Source organism: Pleurodeles waltl, chromosome 5 (assembly GCF_031143425.1).
Source record: "Pleurodeles waltl isolate 20211129_DDA chromosome 5, aPleWal1.hap1.20221129, whole genome shotgun sequence".
NCBI classification, from domain to species: domain Eukaryota; kingdom Metazoa; phylum Chordata; class Amphibia; order Caudata; family Salamandridae; genus Pleurodeles; species Pleurodeles waltl.
Window position 1 is genome coordinate 465,294,969 of NC_090444.1, and position 24,204 is coordinate 465,319,172.

General features: G+C 42.1%; 1 protein-coding gene across 1 annotated transcript in view; it reads right to left on the reverse strand.

Annotated features, from left to right (window-relative positions):
- Positions 1-1,337: 1,337 nt before the first annotated feature.
- Positions 1,338-24,204, reverse strand: part of PPP3R1 (protein phosphatase 3 regulatory subunit B, alpha) — a 311,110-nt gene continuing 288,243 nt past the window's right edge. The window contains exons 5-6 of the mRNA XM_069234278.1: positions 8,323-8,507; positions 1,338-3,330 (exon numbers count right to left, since the gene is read on the reverse strand). Of these exons, the coding sequence (XP_069090379.1) occupies positions 3,283-3,330; positions 8,323-8,507 (233 nt within the window). The 3' untranslated portion in view covers positions 1,338-3,282. The remainder of the gene's footprint in view (positions 3,331-8,322; positions 8,508-24,204) is intronic.

Here is a 24,204-nt window from a genome sequence, read left to right on the forward strand (position 1 = left end):
TTTCCCCCTCCTCCTACTTTTGCCTGTTCCTTTCATATTTGTTTCTCATCCTTTTTCCAAACCCTTGGGATGTTCTTTGTGTCCTCTCATTCCTTCTCTAGTTTATCTCCTCTACTGCTTCTTGCTGTTATGGTGAACACTCTCTACAACCCATAGAGGACCCACCCTTGTTGCCTATCAGACAATAAAGATTGTTCTTATTTTCTTCCCTTCTCATGTGTAATTACTGCTACGATGGGCATACATCCTTGTCCCTCTTTGTTTGAGTTTAATTACCTCTTTTTCAATTTTTTCTCCAACTCCTAATCCTATTCTGTCCCTCCGCTCAAATTTAATCTACTTTACATTTCTCTGTATCAACTTGCATTTTTTCATCTTCCAAGTGCCCAGTTCTAGTTTGTGTTCATTTTCATTACATGGCTAGAAATGGAATTCTCACTACCTCCAAGTTACACTTTGTTTTCTTCTAAAAGATAACCCCCCTCCCTCTTCTCTTCAGCTGCACTAATGCTGTTTACATGCTATTCTTTTGTCTGTACTGTGTTTAAGATTCCTGGACCTGCTGTAACACTAAATAGATCAGTGGTTCCCAACCTTTTGACTTCTGTGGACCCCTACTTCATCAATACTGGAACCTGGGAGCCCCCACTGAATCATTATTGGAATCTGTGGACCCCCCTCTACTGAGTCATTACTGAAAGCTGGGGACCTAATCTGTTAATGTTATTCAATTTTCGAAGCAGTCGCGGACCCCCAAAGAAGGCTTTGCAGACCGCCAGGGTCCCGGACCACAGGTTGGGAACCAATGACAAATATAAAAATATATGTTACATGAAAATAGTGGTACATACCCGATTCTGCTTTATCAGGAAACACTGAAGGCAAATGAACAGGCAAACACTGTTCAGCACAGTGTTTTTTCTAATTCAAGCCAAGTCATGACCAGCATAATTCATGAAGGCAACATCAAACAGTTCTCAGGTCTGAAATTCACCCAGGAAATAGTTTCCCTCTAAAACCTAAGACGACCAAGCACTGTGCAGACACCTAAAAAGACTTGCTAATGAATGGTGTGCATAGATGTGAAATACATTATCAACCATCATATTGAATTAATCAAGAAATTATGATACTAAAACATGCAGAGAGCATTCATACTATGGAGTTATCAGCAAATGGAAAAAAATATCTAATGACTACTGAACAATGATATTTTACTGGACAAAAAGATTCTTGGCTTTTTACATTCCAGCCAATATTTGTACAACATGAAGGAATAAAAAACAGGAAAAAACAAAATATGGTAATGCACTCAGAAAATAAACTACACAAGTAACTATTTTCATTTTTTTTTTTAATTCATACAGTATGAAGGGTCCTAAGGTTTCTACAACATATGCTGCATGCAGAGGAAAACTAACATTCAATTTACGTTTTCCCCACACAACCTTAAAAATAACTCATCCCCACAAAGGAAAGTTGTTTTCACTATTTTCTAGAACGCCAGCCAAGATATGCACAAGCAAGAGCAATAGAAAGCATTTGCTAAAATGTTTGTAACAAATACTTATGTACAAAAAAATTCACAAAAAAAAGTCTAGTTCCCCCATGAAGCAGAGCACATGGCAGTTGACACTGACAGATACAACCACTGGCTGGGATTTATTAACCACGCACTGATCTGAGGAATAAAGGTACATATAGTGGAGATTTTCGGTATGAACATTACCATTTACCAAAATTTGGCAACATTATGTTTTTAAAAATATGCAAATTATGTAAACAAGAGGAGCATTTCAAATCGATCTACATGCAAAACTCCATGTCATGCAAGGACATCAAGCACCTAGATTTCTCTCTCACGACAGAGCCTATGTTGTGCAGCACTCAGTTGAAGAACAGCTATGGCAGGCAGGCAGTTGATCTAAGTGGGTATGTAAAATCCACTGCTTCCAAGCTGATTAAAAAAAAACAGAAACATCAATATATATATAAGATGTACTGCTCTAAAAATATGTAGTATTTTTCACCTTCCAGCCAATAGTACCATTGCAGAAAAGGGAAGGAATAATAGAAACTCATGGAACATGATCACTACTTTTATATCACACAAATGTATCAAACTACCTAGAATTACAAATCATGATCTGGACAAATTTAGAAACAAACCTGCTTGCCCGGTGTATCATCACCCACCTATGTTTTAGCAAGATTTTCCCCACTCAACCCAATATACATATATTTATTAAATATTACCAGTTGTTCATGCTGCCTGCAGTAGATTTTTTGTGGAGGGGAAGAATGTTGTTTAAGCATAATAACCTTAATTGTAAAACAAAACATTTAAAATGTATAGAACCAAATAATGCATAAAATGCATAATTGGAAATTCAGCACAATTTTAAGATCCACTATAATCAACCAATCACAGAAAAACCATTAATGTATATATCACTTTTATATAAAACACGCCCTGCAATATGTTCATTTACAAATAATTAGGGAAATTCCATTTATGCAACTGTGGAACCAGCTCATTTGGTAACAGGTAAGTGTCCAAATTTAAACACTCAGCAGTTATTCTATGCACATAGGAATTAAACTATTGGCATGGTTATTAAACTACTTTCTCTCATACTATGAATTATTAAAGCTACTTGCAAAGAGACACAGTCCCTGGTAATATATGAAAAAGCATAAATAAAGCACACGTCTCATGTCAGATTGTTCAAGAAGCAATGTTCCATGAACTGGTCACTATACAGACATCTCAAACGTCACAAGGAAAAGAAAACCGACCAAACAAGCTGATAAAAGCTTACATTCTTCTACTATATATAAAACTGTGTGAAATAAAAGTAAGGATTGATATTCATAAATTGAACTGTATGTTCTGCTTGGCACTTTGTACTCTAGTTCTGTTTCTGAATCAAGTATATTAAATTAAAGCCCATCTAACTACTACATATAGAAAGCTATATATATATATTTCCTTGTTATAAAAGAAGAAAAATAAATAAAAGCCAAACCCCTTCCCTTTCTCCACCACACTGATATGCTCTTCCATCTTGCTGTCCTTCAGGCTTTAAAGTGCTACACTGAGTTATTGAGAGAATTACAGTTCAATAACACTTAGTTGGCTTCATGAGGCTCATGTTGGAAAATGTGGCTTCACAGAGAAAAATACTTCCATTTAAATACACAGAGAGCATTGCCGGACGTCTTGAGCGGATCTTCAGAGATGGAGAAGAAAGCAGAAGTGTTGGGTGGTACTCTGATGAGTCACACATCTACCACCATCTTTTTGTGAATATCTAGGCCTCCTACAACCTGAAAAATACAGGACAAGACAAAGACAAATATGTAACAAGTTGAGTTGGATACAATTTAAGAGGCATTTGCTTATATTCTATGAATGACTATCACTAACTACATAGTTATTTCCACATACAATTTGCACAGATAAAATATGCAAAAATAGTGAATAATCAGATTTTCCAACACACGTATGAAAGTACAAAAGGGACTGAGGGAACCTCCTCAAAATTGAAGGTGCACCGTTGGCAGGAGATGCATTAGAAACCCCTAAACAAAAAGTTACTATTTTTGTCTGTGACACGTTCATCTCAGTCATAACCAAGCTCAATGCACTATGTGCTATATCACCACAAATTATGACACAAGGTGCTTGTGCCACATTTTACAAACAACGAGGCATAAAAGGATGTCCCGTCCACCCATGTACTGGCATTCTTCAAAATGTATTCTTACACTTGCACAGGGGCCTTTATGTTCTCAAAGTGTGAACAATAACAGGAAGGTAGCACCATGGAGAGTTTGGGGAAAAAAACAAAAGAACTGTGTAGGTTGGTTAGTCCCAGCTGCTAGTTAGCCTGTACCAGTTTGGTTGTGTAGCTCCACTAGTAGAAAGTAGGCCAGCAGTTCTAGGGTGATACCCTGAAAATATCAACAAAGAGTATATACCTTTAGAAAGCAAACACAGCAGCCTTAGCTCTGATGCAAGGAACACTGACAAATGTCCCCGACAGAAAATTGTTTACAGCCTTTTTGACGATGTACCTCTGCCAGGGAACTACTCAGTAAGTAATGGAGCCTCAGAGAATTTCTTGTGTCCTTTGTCAAATTAAAACAAACTCTTTAGATATACTCAACATCCCATTTTCTTAAAATGGTTGTCTTCTCACTATCGGTGTAGGGTGTGGTGAAAATGGAGGAGACTAAAACTGTGGTTGACAGGCTAGATATATCAAAGGGTAGGTGCTGCTGGTACACTAAACTAAGCTCTTGGGTAGCTCCTAACCTTTCTGTACTGTTGATGGACTTGACAGACCAGCGGCAATAAGGGATCGTGCTGTAGCACGACTATCTTTAAGTTGCTCTAGCGCCAAATTGGCCTTCTCATTGAAGAACTTAGAGCCCAAGGGCATGCCCACGAGGGATGCCTGATATCAACAAAAAATCCAGTTGCTCACATCAAAGTGTGCTTTCTAAGCACTATGCTAGTGCAGAACACATGCCCAATGCAATTAGTAGTGTCAAGGCCAGCTCGCAGTACACATTTTCCTGCATCCAGAATCTTTTAGGCAAGTGAAACCTTGAGCACCTCCTGGACGGCCAGCAAGATTTGTCAGCCATATCCCACAATGAGTGTACATGTGTATCTGCCCAAAAGACACTGCATGTAAGAAGCATAGGGATAACCTAGCCCAAAACCGTCAATAGACTTGAGTGTCCTGTCTGTGTCAGAAGGAAAAGTAACAGGGTTTCACTTTGCTTGTTAACACCTTTACCACAAGGTAGCGTGTCCTGTTAGGAAATCAATGCTCCTAGATGCCTGTCTTCGTCACCTGGCTACAGATCGACTGACTAGAGGATTCAGGCATGGTTTTGACCAAGCGTTCAGGAAGGCCTCCAGGACTACCTCATTACAGAAGCTCTGAGAAAGCTGAACATGATTGGCGAATTTCAGTTAGTAAATTCAATTTTGTCTCAACAGTAGACAGTTGGAAACCTATCACTTCTGCTGCACTGCGTACTATCACTATGAAAGAGTCACTTTCTTCTGTTGGTGGGCCAGGTAGTGAGTCTGGTTTAGTTTCTGCGGAAGTGCATAACCCACTAGCACTCTGTAGGTACAAGCAAAATCCTTCATCCATATAGTGAGGAAAGCAAATTCTCTGCCTCCTCCTCATCATTTTGCTGCACTGTTAGAGTGGAAGTAGAAAAGGGTGTCCAGACTTTGGTAATGCTGGTGTAGAGAAAGAGCCTGGGGATCTGATTCAATCACTTCTGGCTGTGACATGGTAATTTTCTAAAGTAACAGGTCTAGTACAGTATATTTTCTGCCCAGAGTTGGAGGTGTGTGTTGGAACTGGTTCTGGTATATAGTTAGCTGAAACTGGCTGCTACGCAGCAAAGATGGGTCTGGTCTGGCATGGATCTTGGAACCAGAGTGGTGAACTGGACTGGTGTCTGTAAGGGCTCAAAAATGGATGAAGAGGGGGCAGTCAGCATCAGGGAAGGGACTGCCAACAGAAGACCGTCAGAAAGCCACTGTAGCTCCATGAAGCCCAAAGGCACTCCAAGAGGGAGTCAGTTGTGTCCTGAAATATACAGCATGGTCTTCTGCGAGACCTCAACCTGCTGCGGGGTTGATGATGGCCTAGAAAACTCATGCTGGGACCTGCTGTGGGACCGGCAAGGAAGACACTGGAAGCATGGGGCACTTGGAGTGCTTTCCTTGTCTGATCTAGAGTGGCAACAAGAGACTGAATCGCGCTAAGCTTTCTTGCACTTACGGAGTGTTTCTGACTTTGGTTTACATGACGACTTCAGTCAAAACCTCAAACCAGACCAGCTTTGCAACCTGAAGTTGGACAACTACTTCAAGCACAACCTCTTTTGTTCAGCCAAGATGATGATTGCTTCCTTCGGGTGCATGAAGCCACATTTCTCAATTGATTTCCAGTTGTATCTGGAGCCCAGGCACCAGAGACTCATGTTGTGAGAATCAGCTTCCTACACTCACAGCAAGGCTCGAAAAATGTTGGTCAAGAGGAGACAGTTTCCTTACATTTTTCTCAGGAGTCATTGGAAGGCAGATAGAGTTGGGAAAAGGGCTTTCATGTTTGCACTGAAGGGCGCAGGAATAAAAAAAATTTATATTAGCATGCAGCGGTAGTGTCTATATTTGGCTCTGAAACTGCTACTTCTGGGGTGTTGCATGGTCACCGCAGAGGAACATAGCACAAGTCACTTCTGAGAAAGCTCTCTGTATCCATTCTTGTTTCTGGGATATTCTAAATATGAGAAATCTGCAATCACAAGTATCAAATGGAATGTTAGTCTTTTTGTGTTGAAGGTGACTGGTGAAATCACAATTTGTTTATACTCTACAACATTGCTGCAATGAGTTCATGGAGATATGAACCCCAATTAAAAGATCACTTTAAAGATTTATTTTGCCTTTCAATCACTCCCTGTGCAATGTCCCTGGCAATTCAGAGAGATTTCATAAGAACAGGGAAGAATCCTATGCTGGCTAGAAGGGTGGCACAACGTTATCTCTATGAGTAAGGACTAGGCATTCGATATGTGGTTAGTTACTACCAAGTTGCATGTTAAGACATAGTGGAGTGTAATAGATTTAAATCCCCAAAAAGCTTCTGCTTCATAGACCAAACCATGACAGATGCACACATCTGAATAGCATTATACCAAAAGATAGATAGACGCCTTCATTCCTCTCACATGACAAGAGCCACGGTCACACTTTCCTTGTTGCTCACTTCATGCCAGTGCTTTCAGATAAGGATTTCTGCACGTTGGGTGGTTTGGGAAGCAAAGCTGTAAGAGAGTAGGGAGTATCTTGACCAGGAGGGGATCATTCCCTTTGAACAACTTTAAAAAGAGTTGACTTAAGGGTCAGACCAAGACTAAGGTATCGCTAAACAGACACAGGTTCACCCACAAATCCTTTAAACTAAACTCATGCAGACCATTCACAGTATTTGAAAATGGTTCCATATAAACGAGGGAGACAAATACCTGCTCTGTGACATTTATAAACTAGTAGAGCAGCCCACATGTCTAGACAGCACCCCCAGCCAGAATAGTTGGAAAGCAGAAATAGGGAGTCTTCAGAACATGAAAGTGGTAGGATATGTTGCAGAGGACAACCCACCTCCAGATGAGCCGCTGGCAAGGATTGAGCTGTGAAAATAACCTCTCATTGCTGCCTGACCTCAGCAAGGAAGCACACAGGGGATGTGAGGAGATTGGGTGGGAAAGAAGGGATGCTGCGGGTGAGGTACGACGGGGTGCTCTGAGTGGTTTACGGTGGTATGAAGGGGTGCTGTGGTTGGGGGCTGAGGTACAAGCAAGCTGCTTCACCAATTCAGCAACTGTCCAAAGCTGACATGAATCTAGGAGGCAGTTCTGAATGATATCTGATATCCAGAACCCCAGCTGAACTTATACCAGGCCTTCCAAACATACAACTCTATCCCTTAACTTTATCTATGCACGCAGATGGCATAAGCACCATGTGCAGCAAAACATGCCATAAGTTACCTATGGAGCACCAGTAGGATACCTGATCACAGGATGCAGCTATATACCTCTTCTGGGAATGGAGGGAATTACTGTGATGAATTAACTTTGAATTGACTACAATGGAAAGATTAGGGCACCATTTAATAATGTACTGCCAGGTGAATTTTGAGAGCTTACCTGCCCCAAGTACTTGCGTCTTAGGACTTACAGAAAAGAATTATAGCAGTGAGGTGATGATATAGCATCTAGAAACCACCCTGAAAAGTTATTTCCATCCCCTGGGCAAGCACAAAGCAGAGTATGGATCCCCATATTCTCTTACCCAAGGGCATTGATTTAAATGCTTTAAGATCATCCCAGAAAGCGAAGCTCCTGGTGACAGATTACCTACTAGTTTAAATGTTGTGCTTTATTCCACTGCCAGTCAGTGGATGTAGGCAGCAGGTGTATGTTGAACCAAAAGAGGTAGAACAAAACAAAAAAAGAACTGATCCATAAGATAAGAAGCCAGAACTCAACTGTGTTGCAATGTGTGATTGGCAAAATGGCATCCCCTGGATACGCCACAATGGTCTGGCCTCAACCAAACAGTTCAACGTCCTTTTCATTATTATAGTAAACATTAACCATAATATTCATCAAACCATAAATAGGGCATCATATTGTTTAATTATGTTTTTAACAGCAACCAATTTCAAATACAAGTTCAACTGAACACAAATTATAAAGATCATTTCCAGGACTTACAGCACAAAATTCTTCAAAGGATATTCTTCCATCACCGTCTTTATCTGCATTAATTATGGTTTTGTCTACTATTTGCTGCAACTGTGTATCTTTGAGATTGTTCCCAACCATCATTTTCAATACTTGGAAGAGCTCGCCATTGGAGATGTAGCCATCTTTGTCCATATCATAAATGCGGAAAGCAACTGTAAAATAAATAAATATACAAAGTAATGTAATGGTACACAAGTATACAATAAATCACAAGCAGTTACTAAGTAAACAGTTTTATTTTATAGATTTATCTGCAAAGATTGAGAGAACATCTTATGCATTAAATCAGTTTAGATAACCATGTTAAAGACTAAAAGACTACAAATTCATTCAGGTTTATTAAGTTCCCTGCAGTAACAGATCTAATCAATACACCACGCATGAAAGGCAAAAATCATCTCCATTCACAATTCCATATATGGTTTAAAATACCTTCTTTCTCAGTTAACGGTTAGAGAGGTTTTCAAGAAGTAAACAACAAAGTTAGTTAGCGTTTTAAAAAATACAGGGAGGATAAACTAGTAGGAGTAAATTACTGAAATGGTCATACACTTAGAGAGCCACTGGCAAAGTCTGAGCGGGCAGAATTTCATCACAGAGTTAATGCTTGTGCTATCAGATGAACTGGACTGTTGCAATTCTCTCTATCAAGGTATTGATAATGGCTCAGTGTGAAATATAAGGACTGGCAATATGCAGGCATCAAGATAACTCAGTGATCAGTGTTCACTGGTGACATATGCCGTGATCATTAGGTCTTGATTTAAAAAGACAGCAGGGATAACAAAGCTTTCCATCATCCTTCATACACCGATTAACTGAATATCACCAAATTGAGTAATTATAGTGCTTAGTTACATAAGAAGTGAATGAAACACTATATCTGAAAAAAATTAAAATAAACTTAGTTGTGGTACTGGTAACACTGACTTCTGGAAACAGAGTTCAACATGTGAACATGGTTACAAAAAAGAAGACTTGCTGTGAATAATCTAATGTATAATGACCATAAAACTGAAAAGTATTCAAGATTCCACTGGAAACCCAGTAAAGGGGGAAAAGAACAGGAGAGATATGATCTACATAAGAACAATTAGAAATTAAGGGCCAGATGTAGCAAAAGGTTTTTACCCATTCTGTGTCTATGGGAAAAAGTGTTCGTACATATGGCCCTAAATGGGCTGCCACGTTTCAGACTAACTGTAGTCTCTTCAGAAGTTTTTAAAAGGGAAAGCCAAAGAGCAGAAATTAACAGTCCAGACGAGCTTAGATGAATGTGTGAATTACTTATCTGTGGACGTTTTGGGCACAAAAGGTATAATCGCCATTAGAATTTGAGGTGTCAAAAGCAAGATCTCATTACGGTGGCCACTTGAGGTCGTAAGGACAGGATGGCTTCAATAATTAAGCTTCACTTTTTGAGTCTGCCAGCGTGGAACGGGGCCCATCGATGTAGGCAAAAATTCATCATACCAGCTGCTCAACAAGTTCCTGGAAACGTGCAATTACATTTTGGATGGACTTAATCTCAAGAGATTTGAAGATGTCTAGAAACACACAAAGTTAAGAACTGTAGGCACGAGAGTGAGGGTTTGAGAGATTCTTCTCAATTACATTTCAGTTTAAAAATATGTTGGCTATCGTCCTTGGAAATATTCTGGAGGGAGTAAGCAAGTGGGGTTCATGTAAATATTTAACAGAAAAGGGGATTGAACTGGCCCTTAAGGCACACTCCATTTACCTGGGGTGCAGGTAAACAATGAAAAACAAACTGCATAATTTGCTGACAGTCCTAAGGCAAAGACTGAATCCATGTGGCATCGTCATTACAGAGTTGCAGATTACGAGATTCTACCAAGAAGAAGAGGGTTGCCCATTACACTGAATTCTGTGGAAAGGTCCAAAATGATCAACAAACAATCTTCATAGCTGTCAGACATGGTCCAACACCGACATAAACATCAATTCTGTATTCATAAAAAGCCTGAAACCTCCCTGGTACATTTAGAGCTTCAGGTGATTCGATGAAAGCTTGCAGTTGTCTAAATGCCGTTTCTTTTTTATAATCTTGCCTAGGCACAGGAGAGGAGAAACTGGCTGATAATTTGAGAGGTCATCTACTAAGGAAGTTTAAAAAAAAAAATTATTTAAAAAAAAAAGCTGAAGTCTCACTGACGAGGTTCTCTTCCCCTTTGCCCCCACCATTCGGGGTATGTATGCAAATGACAGGTGCTACAGTCTTACTCTACACTTGCCAAGCAATGGCACTGGGTACAGGTGGTGGGTCCGTAGCAGAAGCAGATAGGTCAATTAATATGGGCATCAACAACAGTATGCTATAGAAGTACACTGGCGTCAGTTACAGTCCTGGACAAGTGGTCCAATCCATAAGACCCCGGCATACACCATGAGTGCTGCTCATCAAATCTGCTTGGTTGTCACATTTGCGTTTTTCTGTGCTTTGTTACATTGTACTGTATATTTTAAATTGCAATAAAGATATTTAAAAATATGGGCATCAACAAAGAGGGGAGCTTAAAGATATTGGGTAGAAATCATTTTTAATGGCATTGAAAATGACAAAGACTGCCAATAAAATATGCCAGAATGCTAATAAAACTTAATTGTAATTTTTCAAGCCTAACCTATGCCTTGTACAGACCATTATTCCCAAGACAATGCAACCTACAGAGCAGACCAGGTAAAAACACATACACTGTTTAATGGTACCTTAAAGATCAAATTCAGGTGTCAAAAACTGTGGGCTTTTGGTAGAAACTAGATCGCGAAACAGGTAGTAAGTGAGAAGAACAGTATGATTCTGTAAGTAAAGGAGTTCAGAAAATTAAGTTTTTAACACGAAGCACCTGAATAAATGGTACTCCAGTAACATCAACTTGTCTATTACAAGAAAGCTTTTCTACATGGATTAAATAAAACAAAAGCACCAGCTTCATGATGAAGCCGATTCCTTGCTCCCAGTCCAGGACCAGCTTGATTCCAACCTCTTTTTAGCGGGTTAGGGCAGAAAATATCTCCAGAAAATTAGACTGCGGTAGACTGTCAAGGCTTATGAGTCAAGCATACAGTTCTTTGGTGCAAAGGGCCATGGGATCCCACATACAAAAAGTTCCTTCAACCACCATTTCAGTTCTTCAATATTTTATGCCAATATCAAAAGCAACAAGGAACATACCCGTTAGGAAGAGTAGTTAAGTATGGAGAAGTAGAGGGAATACTTAATTTCTCCTTGACCATGTTCCCTCTCTTAATTAAGCATGTTTCCTCCTCTAAACCTGTTCTCCCTTCATCCCCACCTGGCTCTCTAGGGTTATAGCCCCAACTCTTGCTTTTAAAGCAAAAATACAAATTTGGCATAATTTTAGACAAAAGCTGCTCAATACCAAAAGGTGTGACCTTCTTGCTCTGAGCATGCAGTAATGCATCTGAAATGCACATAGTACATTTTCATAACGGTAATACGTCTTGGACTCCGTGAATGCTTGTACATAAGAAACGTGTATTATGCATTTCACAAGACAGGGCCTGTCTTTTCAATTAATTTGCTGGCACCGCATCTCAAATGTGACCCACTATAAGCATGCTAATTTCAGGGGAAGCCTTCTGTGTCTTGGGGTCTATACTGTGGAATAGCCTTCCACTTGCAACTCTCCTCACTGACTAAAATGTTCAGCTTCACAGGGATCTGAAAACACATCTCTATTAGTCTCCTTATTTTCCTATTGTACTCTTTTTCAGGGTCACTTGTGTCTCGTTCCTATCTTCAGTGTAAGCATGGACGATAACTATGCTTGCAAATGTATAAACTCGTTTAGGATAGATGCTGCAGGCCACCAATGATGCCTCAGAGCCAGTGAAATACACTCCAAGTCGCTAGAGTGTAAGAACATTTTTTAAGACTGTCAATTACACCAATCTATCAATTTGGCAGTGGTTGATTTAGAATCTTTGGTGTCAGTCTATAATCCATTTTGAGCAAATTCCAGGGTGACAGATTCCCTGAACTTATTTCTTTTATCCAAGTAGAACCGCAAATGTCTAGCAACTACATGATTATAAAGTCTCTTCTGCAGGAGAAGACAGAGGCCAAGATGAATATACTCGAAGAACAATCACCCCATTGTTTTCCTCATTTTTTCTTATTTTATTTTTACAATCAGTAAATTCATTTATCAAGTTACATCCACTCTGGTTATCCTATGTCCCTAAGACAGCATTTGCCACAGTTAATAAATCAGCAGCCATGGAACCCTCCCCCCTTTCCATGAGTGTTGAGTTGCCTGTCTCTGTGGTAATGTTCGGAAACTGTTAGTTACAGGATTACATGAGCATTGGACTGCTGTGTAAATTGCCCTTCAAATGACCTCTGAGGTACGCTGGGGGAAGACCACTGCAGTTCCTTTTTTAAATTTTTTTTTTAAACAAAGCACCAAACCTGGGCCGTCGTTTGGCCTTTCATAAATCAATGCTCTGCTCCCACTTCCTAGGTGGAAGTACTAGTGAAGTCGAAGCACTTGGGGAACACTTCCAATAAGGTATGAAACATGGCCACTATCGTCTGGAGGAGAGAACTGGCTTGCACTGGTTGTGTCTATACGTACAGTATTTCAATTGAGAGCCTAACTAAAAGACAGCAGAGCTGTCCTTGGCCAAAGGCAAGCTTAAAGTCGGCAAACAGGTTTCCTCCGGGTTCTCCTCACTTGTACCTCTGAGTTTTGGATTAACTACTGGTGAAGAAGGTTGTCGAGGTTGAGGTATGAGGCAGAAGGTAAGGCAGAGATGCCAGAAAGTGTGGTTGGACTATTAGGGGAAAGGATGGCATGAGAAATCAGACACAGAATTAACCTACCTTGTGCTGTAAAGATTGCAGACAAGCCACTGTAATAGGGATCATAAAAGTTTTTAAAAATGTCATCAAGATGCAAATACTCAAAGTATGCTTATTTATCTCCTACTAAGACTTGCAAATGCAATATAGATGTAAATCTTCTACTGCTCGCTCTTTTTCGTCCCCTAAGGCCTACTGTGAAATACATCACTCATTAAGATGGGTTGGATGGTAGGTCTCTTCTGAGCTGTTTGCTATGCTAGTTAACCTAACTACTGATGTAGTATCACAGTAGAGACTTACTCATTCGTAAACTGGTCTGACGGCAGTTGCTCTATAAATGTCAGCAACACTGAATTAGGGTGGTTAAGGCCTACATTTTTAAACAAACAAATAGCTCATCATCGACAAGTCAGATTAGAGGATGACGGTCTGTATTCACAAGCTAGACCATCTCTCACTTCTCTGTCACACTCTATACACAAGTTAAGTTACAAAATAACAGAATCAGAACTGTTGCACTTCTCTGAAACTTTACACACCCATCCAAACCTTCTCACCAAACCCTGACTTACTAATTCACCCTCATTCAACCTAACAACCAAATGTAACAGATGTAGTAGGTTCCGGCTCAATCAGTAAGAAGATGGTTAAGCATTTGCAATGCAACTATCTCTTCAAAACTCTGCTTTACTGGCCTTTACGGGAGAACATACCATAATACGCTGTGAAAACAAAACCTTACACATGAGTAAGCATAATGGGTACCCATGCAGTGTGGCCCACTCTTGCCATTGACAGGTTCTGGTAACATAATTCAGAAGGACAAAGGCCAAGTGGTTTCTAAAATTCACCAGAACTGTGATATGGCAACATCAAGCCACTCTACGTTACCCATTATGCATATTTTTACTTTGTATATTTTCGGGATTATTACACTGAAACGTTGCTTTGTCAAAGGAATAAATGTTAACCGAAAACAGAAAGTGAAATATTGAACTCTATTTTCCTTCACATTGTTAAAAAGCTTCCTGTATGCGGAAGAGAAAGGCTGCTGAAGCTGTTGTCTTCAAAGTGCAGCTGATGTTATGCACAGAATGCTTAGGTTTTGTTTACCTCTTGTGCATAGGTTGTTGATACAACAAAGAACCACGATCATTGCCAATGGACTTGCGTGATTCTGAGGCTGCATAATTAAGGGGTTAATCGCATTTGTTATTTAATTTTCTGCATGATTTCCATACTTTACAAAAAACTTTCTAACATGAATCAAACTGATACTGACAATGAATATGCTGCACAATGCCTCAAAATCAGCATTTTCATGCCGCTTATTTGACCTAACCCTGATGCATAGTTTGATCCTCCACTGTGTCATAATCCTGGTGAACTTTAGACGGGACAACTCAGACACAATAAGCAAGGACTAACTTTCTCTTTCCGACTTGTTCGGTCTAAAGTTCTATGTCAGGACCGGCGGCTCTGATTATGCTTCTCTTTCCATGCTTTTAATAACTAAGCAGCCAATAGGAAAGACTTTAGTACAAAACTACAAATCCCATGAACCCAATATGAGAACCACAACCATAGAGACCAGCCCTATAAAACCCTCGTGACCCAGTGTCTCTTCCTCTTTCTTTGCTGCTCCGCAGCCCGTTACGTCACCTTTTCTTAGTGCATACAATGTTTATTGCTGGAATTTCCTGTTTGTTTGCCATGCTTATCTAAAAGGCTGCTATTTTGTTGCAAATCTTATTTTACGACGGGCGGCCTGCCGCCCGCAGCTTCTGTGGAGCGGGAGCCTTTATTGGGAGCGGGACTGCGCGGTCTTATAGCCCTGACCTCCCCCAGAACGCCCTGCCAGAATTGTCTGCAGGGTTGTAAAATTTTTGATAGGTATTTCACCTAGAGCTTCTGTGCAGGTGCTCCCTCCACTCTTGATTTCTTGTTCCACCTGCATTGAGGTTCAGATATATGGAAAATGTCACTTACCCAGTGTACATCTGTTCGTGGCATTAGTCGCTGCAGATTCACATGCTGTGCACAGTCCGCCATCTGGTGTTGGGCTCGGAGTGTTACAAGTTGTTTTTCTTCGAAGAAGTCTTTTCGAGTCACGAGACCGAGGGACTCCTCCCATTTCGATTCCATTGCGCATGGGCGTCGACTCCATCTTAGATTGTTTTCCCCGCAGAGGGTGAGGTAGGAGTTGTGTATGTTAGTAATAGTGCCCATGCAATGGAATGAATACGTATGTACATAACAAAGGTTAAAGTAATATATTTACAAATGTACAAATGTTCAAGATTTACTTCTAAACGGCTACAGGCTCCCGGGGAGGTGGGTGGGCGCATGTGAATCTGCAGCAACTAATGCCACGAACAGATGTACACTGGGTAAGTGACATTTTCCGTTCGATGGCATGTGTAGCTGCAGATACACATGCTGTGCATAGACTAGTAAGCAGTTATCTCCCCAAAAGCGGCGGTTTAGCCTGTAGGAGTTGAAGTAGTTTGAAATAATGTTCTTAGTACAGCTTGACCTACTGTGGCTTGTTGTGCAGTTAACACATCTACACAGTAGTGCTTGGTAAATGTATGAGGCGTAGACCATGTTGCTGCCTTACATATTTCGTTCATTGGAATATTTCCTAGAAAGGCCATGGTAGCACCTTTCTTTCTGGTTGAGTGTGCCTTTGGTGTAATAGGCAGCTCTCTCTTTGCTTTAAGATAGCAGGTTTGAATACACTTAACTATCCACCTAGCAATGCCTTGTTTTGAAATTGGATTTCCTGTATGAGGTTTTTGAAAGGCAATAAATAGTTGTTTTGTTTTTCTAATTAGTTTCGTTCTGTCAATGTAGTACATTAGTGCTCTTTTGATGTCTAATGTATGTAGTGCTCTTTCAGCTACAGAATCTGGTTGTGGGAAGAACACTGGTAATTCTACTGTTTGATTTAAGTGGAACGGTGAGATAACCTTTGGTAAAAATTTAGGATTTGTTCTTAGAACTACTTTATTTTTATGTATCTGAATAAATGGTTCTTGTATGGTAAATGCTTGAATCTCGCTCACTCTTCTTAGAGATGTGATAGCAATAAAAAATGCAACTTTCCACGTTAAGTATTGCATTTCACAAGAATGCATAGCCTCGAAAGGTGGACCCATGAGTCTTGTTAAGACAATGTTGAGGTTCCATGAAGGAACAGGTGGTGTTCTTGGTGGTATGATTCTCTTTAAGCCTTCCATAAACGCTTTAATGACTGGTATTCTAAATAGTGAAGTTGAATGAGTAATTTGTAGGTAAGCTGATATTGCGGTGAGATGTATTTTTATGGAAGAGAAAGCTAGATTTGATTTTTGCAAATGTAGTAAATATCCTACTATATCTTTTGGAGATGCGTGTAATGGCTGAATTTGATTATTCTGGCAGTAATACACAAATCTTTTCCACTTGTTTGCGTAGCAGTGTCTAGTGGTAGGTTTCCTAGCTTGTTTTATGACCTCCATACATTCTTGTGTGAGGTGCAAGTGTCCGAATTCTAGGATTTCAGGAGCCAAATTGCTAGATTCAAAGATGCTGGATTTGGATGTCTGATCTGTTGTTTGTGTTGTGTTAACAGATCTGGTTTGTTGGGTAGTTTGACATGAGGTACTACTGACAGGTCTAGTAGTGTCGTGTACCAAGGTTGCCTCGCCCATGTTGGTGCTATTAGTATGAGCTTGAGTTTGTTTTGACTCAACCTGTTTACTACATATGGAATGAGAGGGAGAGGGGGAAAAGCGTATGCAAAGATCCCTGACCAGTTCATCCATAGAGCATTGCCTTGGGATTGATCTTGTGGGTACCTGGATGCGAAGTTTTGGCATTTTGAGTTTTCTTTTGTTGCAAATAGATCTATTTGAGGTGTTCCCCAAATTTGAAAGTAATTGTTTAGTATTTGGGGGTGAAGTTCCCATTCATGGGTTTGTTGGTGATCTCGAGAGAGATTGTCTGCCAACTGGTTCTGAATCCCTGGAATAAATTGTGCTATTAGGCGAATGTGGTTGTGAATCGCCCAATGCCATATTTTCTGTGTTAGGAGGCACAACTGTGTTGAGTGTGTCCCTCCTTGTTTGTTTAGATAATACATTGTTGTCATGTTGTCTGTTTTGACAAGAATGTATTTTTGGGTTATTATGGGTTGAAATGCTTTCAGCGCTAGAGATACTGCTAACATTTCCAAGCGATTTATGTGAAACTGTCTCTGATGTATGTCCCATTGTCCTTGGATGCTGTGTTGATTGAGGTGTGCTCCCCACCCTGTCATGGAAGCATCTGTTGTTATGACGTATTGTGGCACTGGGTCTTGGAAAGGCCGCCCTCGGTTTAAATTTGTACTGTTCCACCATAGAAGCGAGATGTATGTTTGGCGGTCTATCAACACCAGATCTAGAAGTTGACCCTGTGCTTGTGACCATTGTGATGCTAGGCACTGTTGTAAGGGCCGCATGTGCAATCTTGCGTTTGGGACAATGGCTATGCATGAAGACATCATGCCTAGTAGTTTCATTACCATTCTGACTTGTATCTTTTGTGTTGGATACATGGCCTGTATTACTTTGTGAAATGTTTGAACCCGTTGTGGACTTGGAGTGGCAATCCCTTTTGCTGTGTTGACTGTCGCTCCTAAGTATTGCTGCGTTTGACACGGCAAAAGGTGTGACTTTGCGTAGTTGATGGAGAAACCTAGCCTGTGAAGGGTTTGTATGACATATTTTGTGTGCTGTGAACACTGTTTTAGCGTGTTGGTTTTGATTAACCAGTCGTCTAAGTACGGGAACACATGTATTTGCTGCCTTCTGATATGTGCAGCTACTACTGCCAGGCATTTTGTAAAAACTCTTGGCGCAGTTGTTATTCCGAATGGCAACACTTTGAATTGGTAATGTATTCCTTGGAATACGAACCTTAGGTATTTCCTGTGTGAAGGATGTATTGGTATATGGAAATACGCATCTTTTAGATCTAATGTTGTTATGGAGTCTTGCTGTTTGAGCAGTGGGATTACGTCTTGTAATGTGACCATGTGAAAGTGGTCTGATTTTATGTAGGTATTTAGTGTTCTGAGATCTAGTATTGGTCTCAGAGTTTTGTCCTTTTTGGGTATTAGAAAGTACAGTGAGTAAACTCCTGTGTTTTTTTGTTGAATTGGTACTAATTCTATTGCGTCCTTTTGTAGCAATGCTTGAACTTCTAGTCCTAGAAGATCTATATGTTGTTTTGACATATTGTGTGTTTTCGGTGGGACGTTTGGAGGGAATTGGCGAAATTCTATGCAATAACCATGCTGGATAATTGCTAAGACCCAAGTGTCTGTTGTTATTTCCTCCCAAAGTTTGTAAAATTGGCTTAGTCTTCCCCCCACAGGTGTTATGTGATGGGGGTGTGTGACTTGTGAGTCACTGCTTATTTTGAGGGGTTTTGGGGCCTTGGAATTTTCCTCTATTTTTTGGGAATTGGCCCCCTCTAAATTGCCCCCGAAAACCTCCCCTCTGATATTGATCCTGGTAGGTAGGCCTGGTTTGTGAGGTTGTGGTTTCTGTGGGTTGACCTCGAAACCCTCCCCTAAAAGGTGTTTTCCGAAATGTGCCTCTGCTCTGCGGGGAGTAGAGTGCGCCCATGGCTTTGGCTGTATCGGTGTCCTTTTTGAGTTTTTCGATGGCAGTGTCTACCTCCGGCCCAAAAAATTGCTGTTCATTAAACGGCATATTGAGCACAGCCTGATGGATCTCCGGTTTGAACCCAGAAGTGCGCAGCCATGCGTGCCTTCGTATTGTGACTGCAGTGTTTATTGTCCTTGCAGCTGTATCTGCTGCATCCATGGAAGACCGTATCTGATTATTTGAGATACTTTGTCCCTCTTCCACCACCTGTTGCGCTCTTTTTTGGAACTCCTTGGGTAAGTGTTCGATGAAATGTTGCATTTCATCCCAATGAGCCCTGTCGTATCTTGCCAAAAGTGCTTGTGAATTGGCAATACGCCACTGATTTGCTGCTTGTGCTGCAACCCTTTTTCCTGCAGCATCAAATTTGAGGCTCTCCTTGTCTGGAGGTGGTGCGTCGCCTGAGGTATGAGAGTTGGCTCTCTTACGAGCTGCCCCCACAACTACTGAGTCTGGTGTTAGTTGTGTTGTAATATATATTGGATCTGTGGGCGGTGGCTTATATTTTTTCTCCACCCTTGGAGTTATGGCTCTGCCTTTAACTGGATCCTGAAAAATTTGTTTTGAATGTCTTAGCATTCCTGGGAGCATGGGAAGGCATTGATACTGGCTATGGGTGGAGGATAGGGTGTTAAAGAGAAAGTCATCCTCAATTGGTTCCGAATGTAAGGAGACATTGTGAAACTCGGCTGCCCTTGCGACCACCTGTGTATAGGATGTACTGTCCTCAGGTGGTGACGGTTTTGTAGGATAAGAGTCTGGGCTATTGTCAGACACTGGAGCATCGTAGAGGTCCCATGCATCGGGATCATCCTGACTCATTGTGGTATGAGCTGGTGAGTGCATCAGTGGTGGAGTTGTTGCTGGTAATGCATGTATTGATGGTGGTGGAGATGGTGGTGGGGTTGTTTTCCTTGCCACCTTTGCCTGTGGTTGCTTGTCCTTTTGTTGAAAGGCAAGTTTCCTTTTTATTTTGATTGGGGGAAGAGTGGTTATCTTCCCTGTGTCCTCATGAATATGAAATCTTCTTTGCGTGTAGTCAGGCTCTACAGTTTGAAGCTCCTCTCCAAATCTATGTAATTGGGAGGTTAATCCTTGTTCCTCTGTATAGGAACTAGTTTTCGGCTCAGAGGCTGGCTGTTTCGGAACCAAAACCTTTTCGGAAGTCTTTTTAGGCTCCGAAGAAACCTTCTTTGTTTTCGGCGTGGTGTCTCGGTGCCGCTGTCTCTGTGCCGAAGTTTCTCGGAGCCGCTGTCTCGGCTCCGAGGTTGCTGTGTGGCGGTATCTCGACCGGAGTCGGATGACTTCGACACCAGCATGCCCTTTTTCGGTGCCTTGGATGGGTCACCTATTTTTCGGGTTAAGCCATGGCCTGTTGGCGGTGGCGTCCCCTGGGCTTTTGTAGACTTCTGGTGAGTCTTGATTTTCGACGTCTTACTCACGGTTTTGGTTGTTTCTTCGGCGTCGAGTTCTTCAGAATCCGACTCGTGGACGGAGAAAGCTTCTTCTTCCTCCTCGAAACGATCTTGACCTGTCGGCGTGGACGCCATTTGTAGTCTCCTGGCTCTTCGGTCTCTCAGCGTCTTCCTCGACCGAAACGCTCGACAGGCTTCACAAGTATCCTCCTTGTGCTCGGGGGACAAGCACAAGTTACAGACCAGATGGTGATCCGTATACGGATACTTGTGATGGCATTTTGGGCAGAAGCGGAATGGGGTCCGTTCCATGAGCCTTGAAGTCGCACGTGGCCGGGCCGACCAGGCCCCGACGGGGGATCGAAAAAACCCCGAAGGGCCACCGGAGCTCTTCAAAATTCAGTGTCGATTTGTTCTAACTAACCCGATACCGAACGCAAACAATACCGACTTTTTTTTCCAAGATTCTAACTAACTTTCCGACCCGAAACACGGAGCGAAAAGGAACACGTCCGAACCTGATGGTGGAAAAAAAACAATCTAAGATGGAGTCGACGCCCATGCGCAATGGAATCGAAATGGGAGGAGTCCCTCGGTCTCGTGACTCGAAAAGACTTCTTCGAAGAAAAACAACTTGTAACACTCCGAGCCCAACACCAGATGGCGGACTGTGCACAGCATGTGTATCTGCAGCTACACATGCCATCGAACATATATATATATATATTTATATATTGAAAAGCTCTCCCCCTCCCCCAGTGGTGTTTCAACAAATTTAAAGAGCTTCTGCAAAATATTGAAACCATGTACGAAGAAGATCTTGAGGGGGATGAAGGCTACTTTTATGAAGAAACCCACGCAAGCTCCTTTGAGCAAGACCTTGTGCACGCGCTAGACGCAGGTGTGCGCGAGACTGTTAATGATGCACCAGCCAAGGCTATAACCCCATTAAAACACCACCTTTACGGGTTTGCACAACAGCAAGGCTGGCTTCCTCCCAAGGGGGGCATGATTGAAGGTCCGTCTAATCCTTCCACCAAAGACATTCATGCCGGAGCCTTCGAAAAACTAACAGCATCTTTAATGACTAAACACTCTTATAGTATACCTACAGATCCTCAATCAGATGATTTATCAGAGGACTCTGATGCTCACTCATCTCGTAGCTCGCCTAAGAATGACTCCCAACCCCGTAAGCGTAAAGCAAAGTCTCATCATACCTCTGCCGCCAAACAAGCTACACTTTTAATGTTTGAACCGGGGGAGATCATCCACCCCAGATCCACTGCTTGGATTCCTCCCCCTGAGGTTACAGATTATGTAAAGAATCACATTCGACACAAGTTTGTTAAAGAAGTGCGGGCTCGCTTACGCTCTGAGTGTCCCAGACCGGATCTCCCTGACAAAGTAACAGAAACCCCAGAAGTAGACCCTTCCATGGTTACTTACCTCAAGAAATATACAAAAGATCCTAAGAAAGGAATCGACAGGGCCTGGAAATCCTGTCAGGATAAACTCTTGAACTTGTCAGGGCCCTCGACTAAGATCTTGGAACTCGCTTACCAAGTGAAGGAATCCAATTCGCCGATAGACACAAAACCCTTATTGGCTGGTCACAAAGAGCGATTTGCATGTTGGGTAATACCAACTGCGCCATTTCAAATGAACGCCGCCGGTCCATTCTTATGAAACTGGATCCCAAGTTAGCTGATCTTGCATCTTCGGAAGCGGGCCCAGCGGCCCAAGGTCTCCTATTCAGAGCACCCTTCTTGAAAGAACTTTCCAAGTTTGTCGCCACTTTTTCCTGTCTGTATAAAGCTCAGGGTTCTATCAAGAGAGCTCTTGGCCCTCTTTTTTCTCGGGCCGGGCACTTCAGGGGGCGATCGTTCGGCTGAGGATATCACAACTCCTCCGGAGATAGCTTCCAAGGCCATAAGAGCAGAGGTGGTTACCAAGATCACCCCACCACCTTCTATCCCTCAAGGCGGTACTTCCGAGGCCGTTTTCGTAGATGAAGGTTCAGAGGTGCAGCTGCCGCCATCCAGGAGTCCTCTCCTGCAGGTGAGAATCATCCCTTGGGAAGAGATTTCATTAGGGGGGTCGCACTCACCTTTTCTATCACAATTGGCAAAAACTCTCAAACGATCCTTGGGTACTCGAAACCGTTCTCTGATTCAAAATATAATTTTTCCAATCTCCACATCAGTTATCTCCCCCAAACACGATGTATTTCCCCCTCTCCGATCAGTCTTTCATTCACAAATAAATTCTTGCTCTCCTTTCAAAGGAGGCGATAGAAGAAACAAGCTTACATCCCAGGGGTCTTGTGAGTCCCATCTTTTTGGTATACAAAAAGGGAGGTGGTTCAAGATTGTTTCTCAATTTGAAGGAGTTCAATCAGTGGATCCTTTACCGACATTTCAAAATGGAAGGGATCCACTTACTTCGAGGCATCCTTCGGACAGGAGATTGGATGATCAGTTTGGACCTGAAGGATGCTTACCTGTCCATTCCTATCTTTCCTCCTCAGATGCTTTCTGCAATTCTGCTGGGTGGGAAGAATATTCGAATTCAAGGTTCTCTCTTTCGGTCTGTCGTCGGCTCCATGGTGCTTCAAGAAGTTGATGACCAGTGGTGGAATATCTGAGAGCCAGGGGTGTTCGTCTGATCGTTTGCCTAGACAACATCATAATCATGTCTTAGTCTCCCCAAACGGTTATGCTACACCTTTAGTGGGCGATATCTCTTCTTCAGGATCTGGGTTTTGTTATCAATGTCCAAAAATCCATCCTGATTCCTTCTCAATCTATAGAATTCCTAGGTTTCTTGGTGGACTCACCCTCCGCTCAACTGATTCTCCCTCAAGTGAAGGTAAGGAGGAACAAGAGAGAATTGAGACTAGCATTGTCCAAGACGACTGTCTCCTTGAGATTCCTAGCTCATATAGTGGGACTGTTAGCATCTTTTATTCAGGCGATATTTCCGGGCCCTCTGCACTACAGATCCCTCCAACGTCTGGAGTTCTTACACTTGAACAAAGGTTTGTCCTATTGCCAGTTAGTTCCTCTCTCGGAGGAGGCGAGAATAGCAATATCTTGGTGGTTAACACACATAGAGGCTTGGAACGGCAGAGCCATTGTTCCAGGTTCTCCAGACCTGACCATAAAGGCGGATGCCAGCCGTTGGGGTGCTCGTTGCAGCCTCCTTTCCACCAGGGGGCGCTGGTCTAAGGAAGAGCTATTGATGCATATCAACTGTCTGGAACTCCTAGCAGGTTCTTTTGCTATCCGCTGTTTCTCTGCGGGCAGGGCAAAATGTTGCATCCTACTCCGGATGGACAGTGTGTCAGCAGTTTGATATGTGAACAAATTGGGGGGAACCCGGTCTCAGATACTGACAGAGATCGCCAAAGACTTATGGCATTACTGTATCCAGAACCAAATTTCTGTGACAGCAGCACACCTTCCGGGTCAACGGAATGTAATAGCGGATTGCCACTCCCGCCATCTGAGGGATGCCAGCGATTGGAGATTGCATCCTCAGGTCTTCAGAATGGTCATGAAGATTTGGGGTCCGTGCTCAATCGAACTCTTCACATCCCGTTTGAACACTCAACTCCCGACATATTTTAGTTGGCGCCCGGATCCGGGAGACGACAGACGCCTTCCTCCAAGATTGGTCTCCTTTCCTCGCATATGCCTTCCCCCCCCCCCCCTTTGTAATGATTCCCAGGGCCCTAGCACATCTTCGGAGGCAGGAGGCAGAAATGGTGCTGATTGTCCCTTTCTGGATAACACAACCATGGTTTCCCCATCATTATGGAGTGGGCCTGCGCTCCTCCCTACCTCTTACCTTGGTCTTGGAATCTCCTCCAGGATCCAGG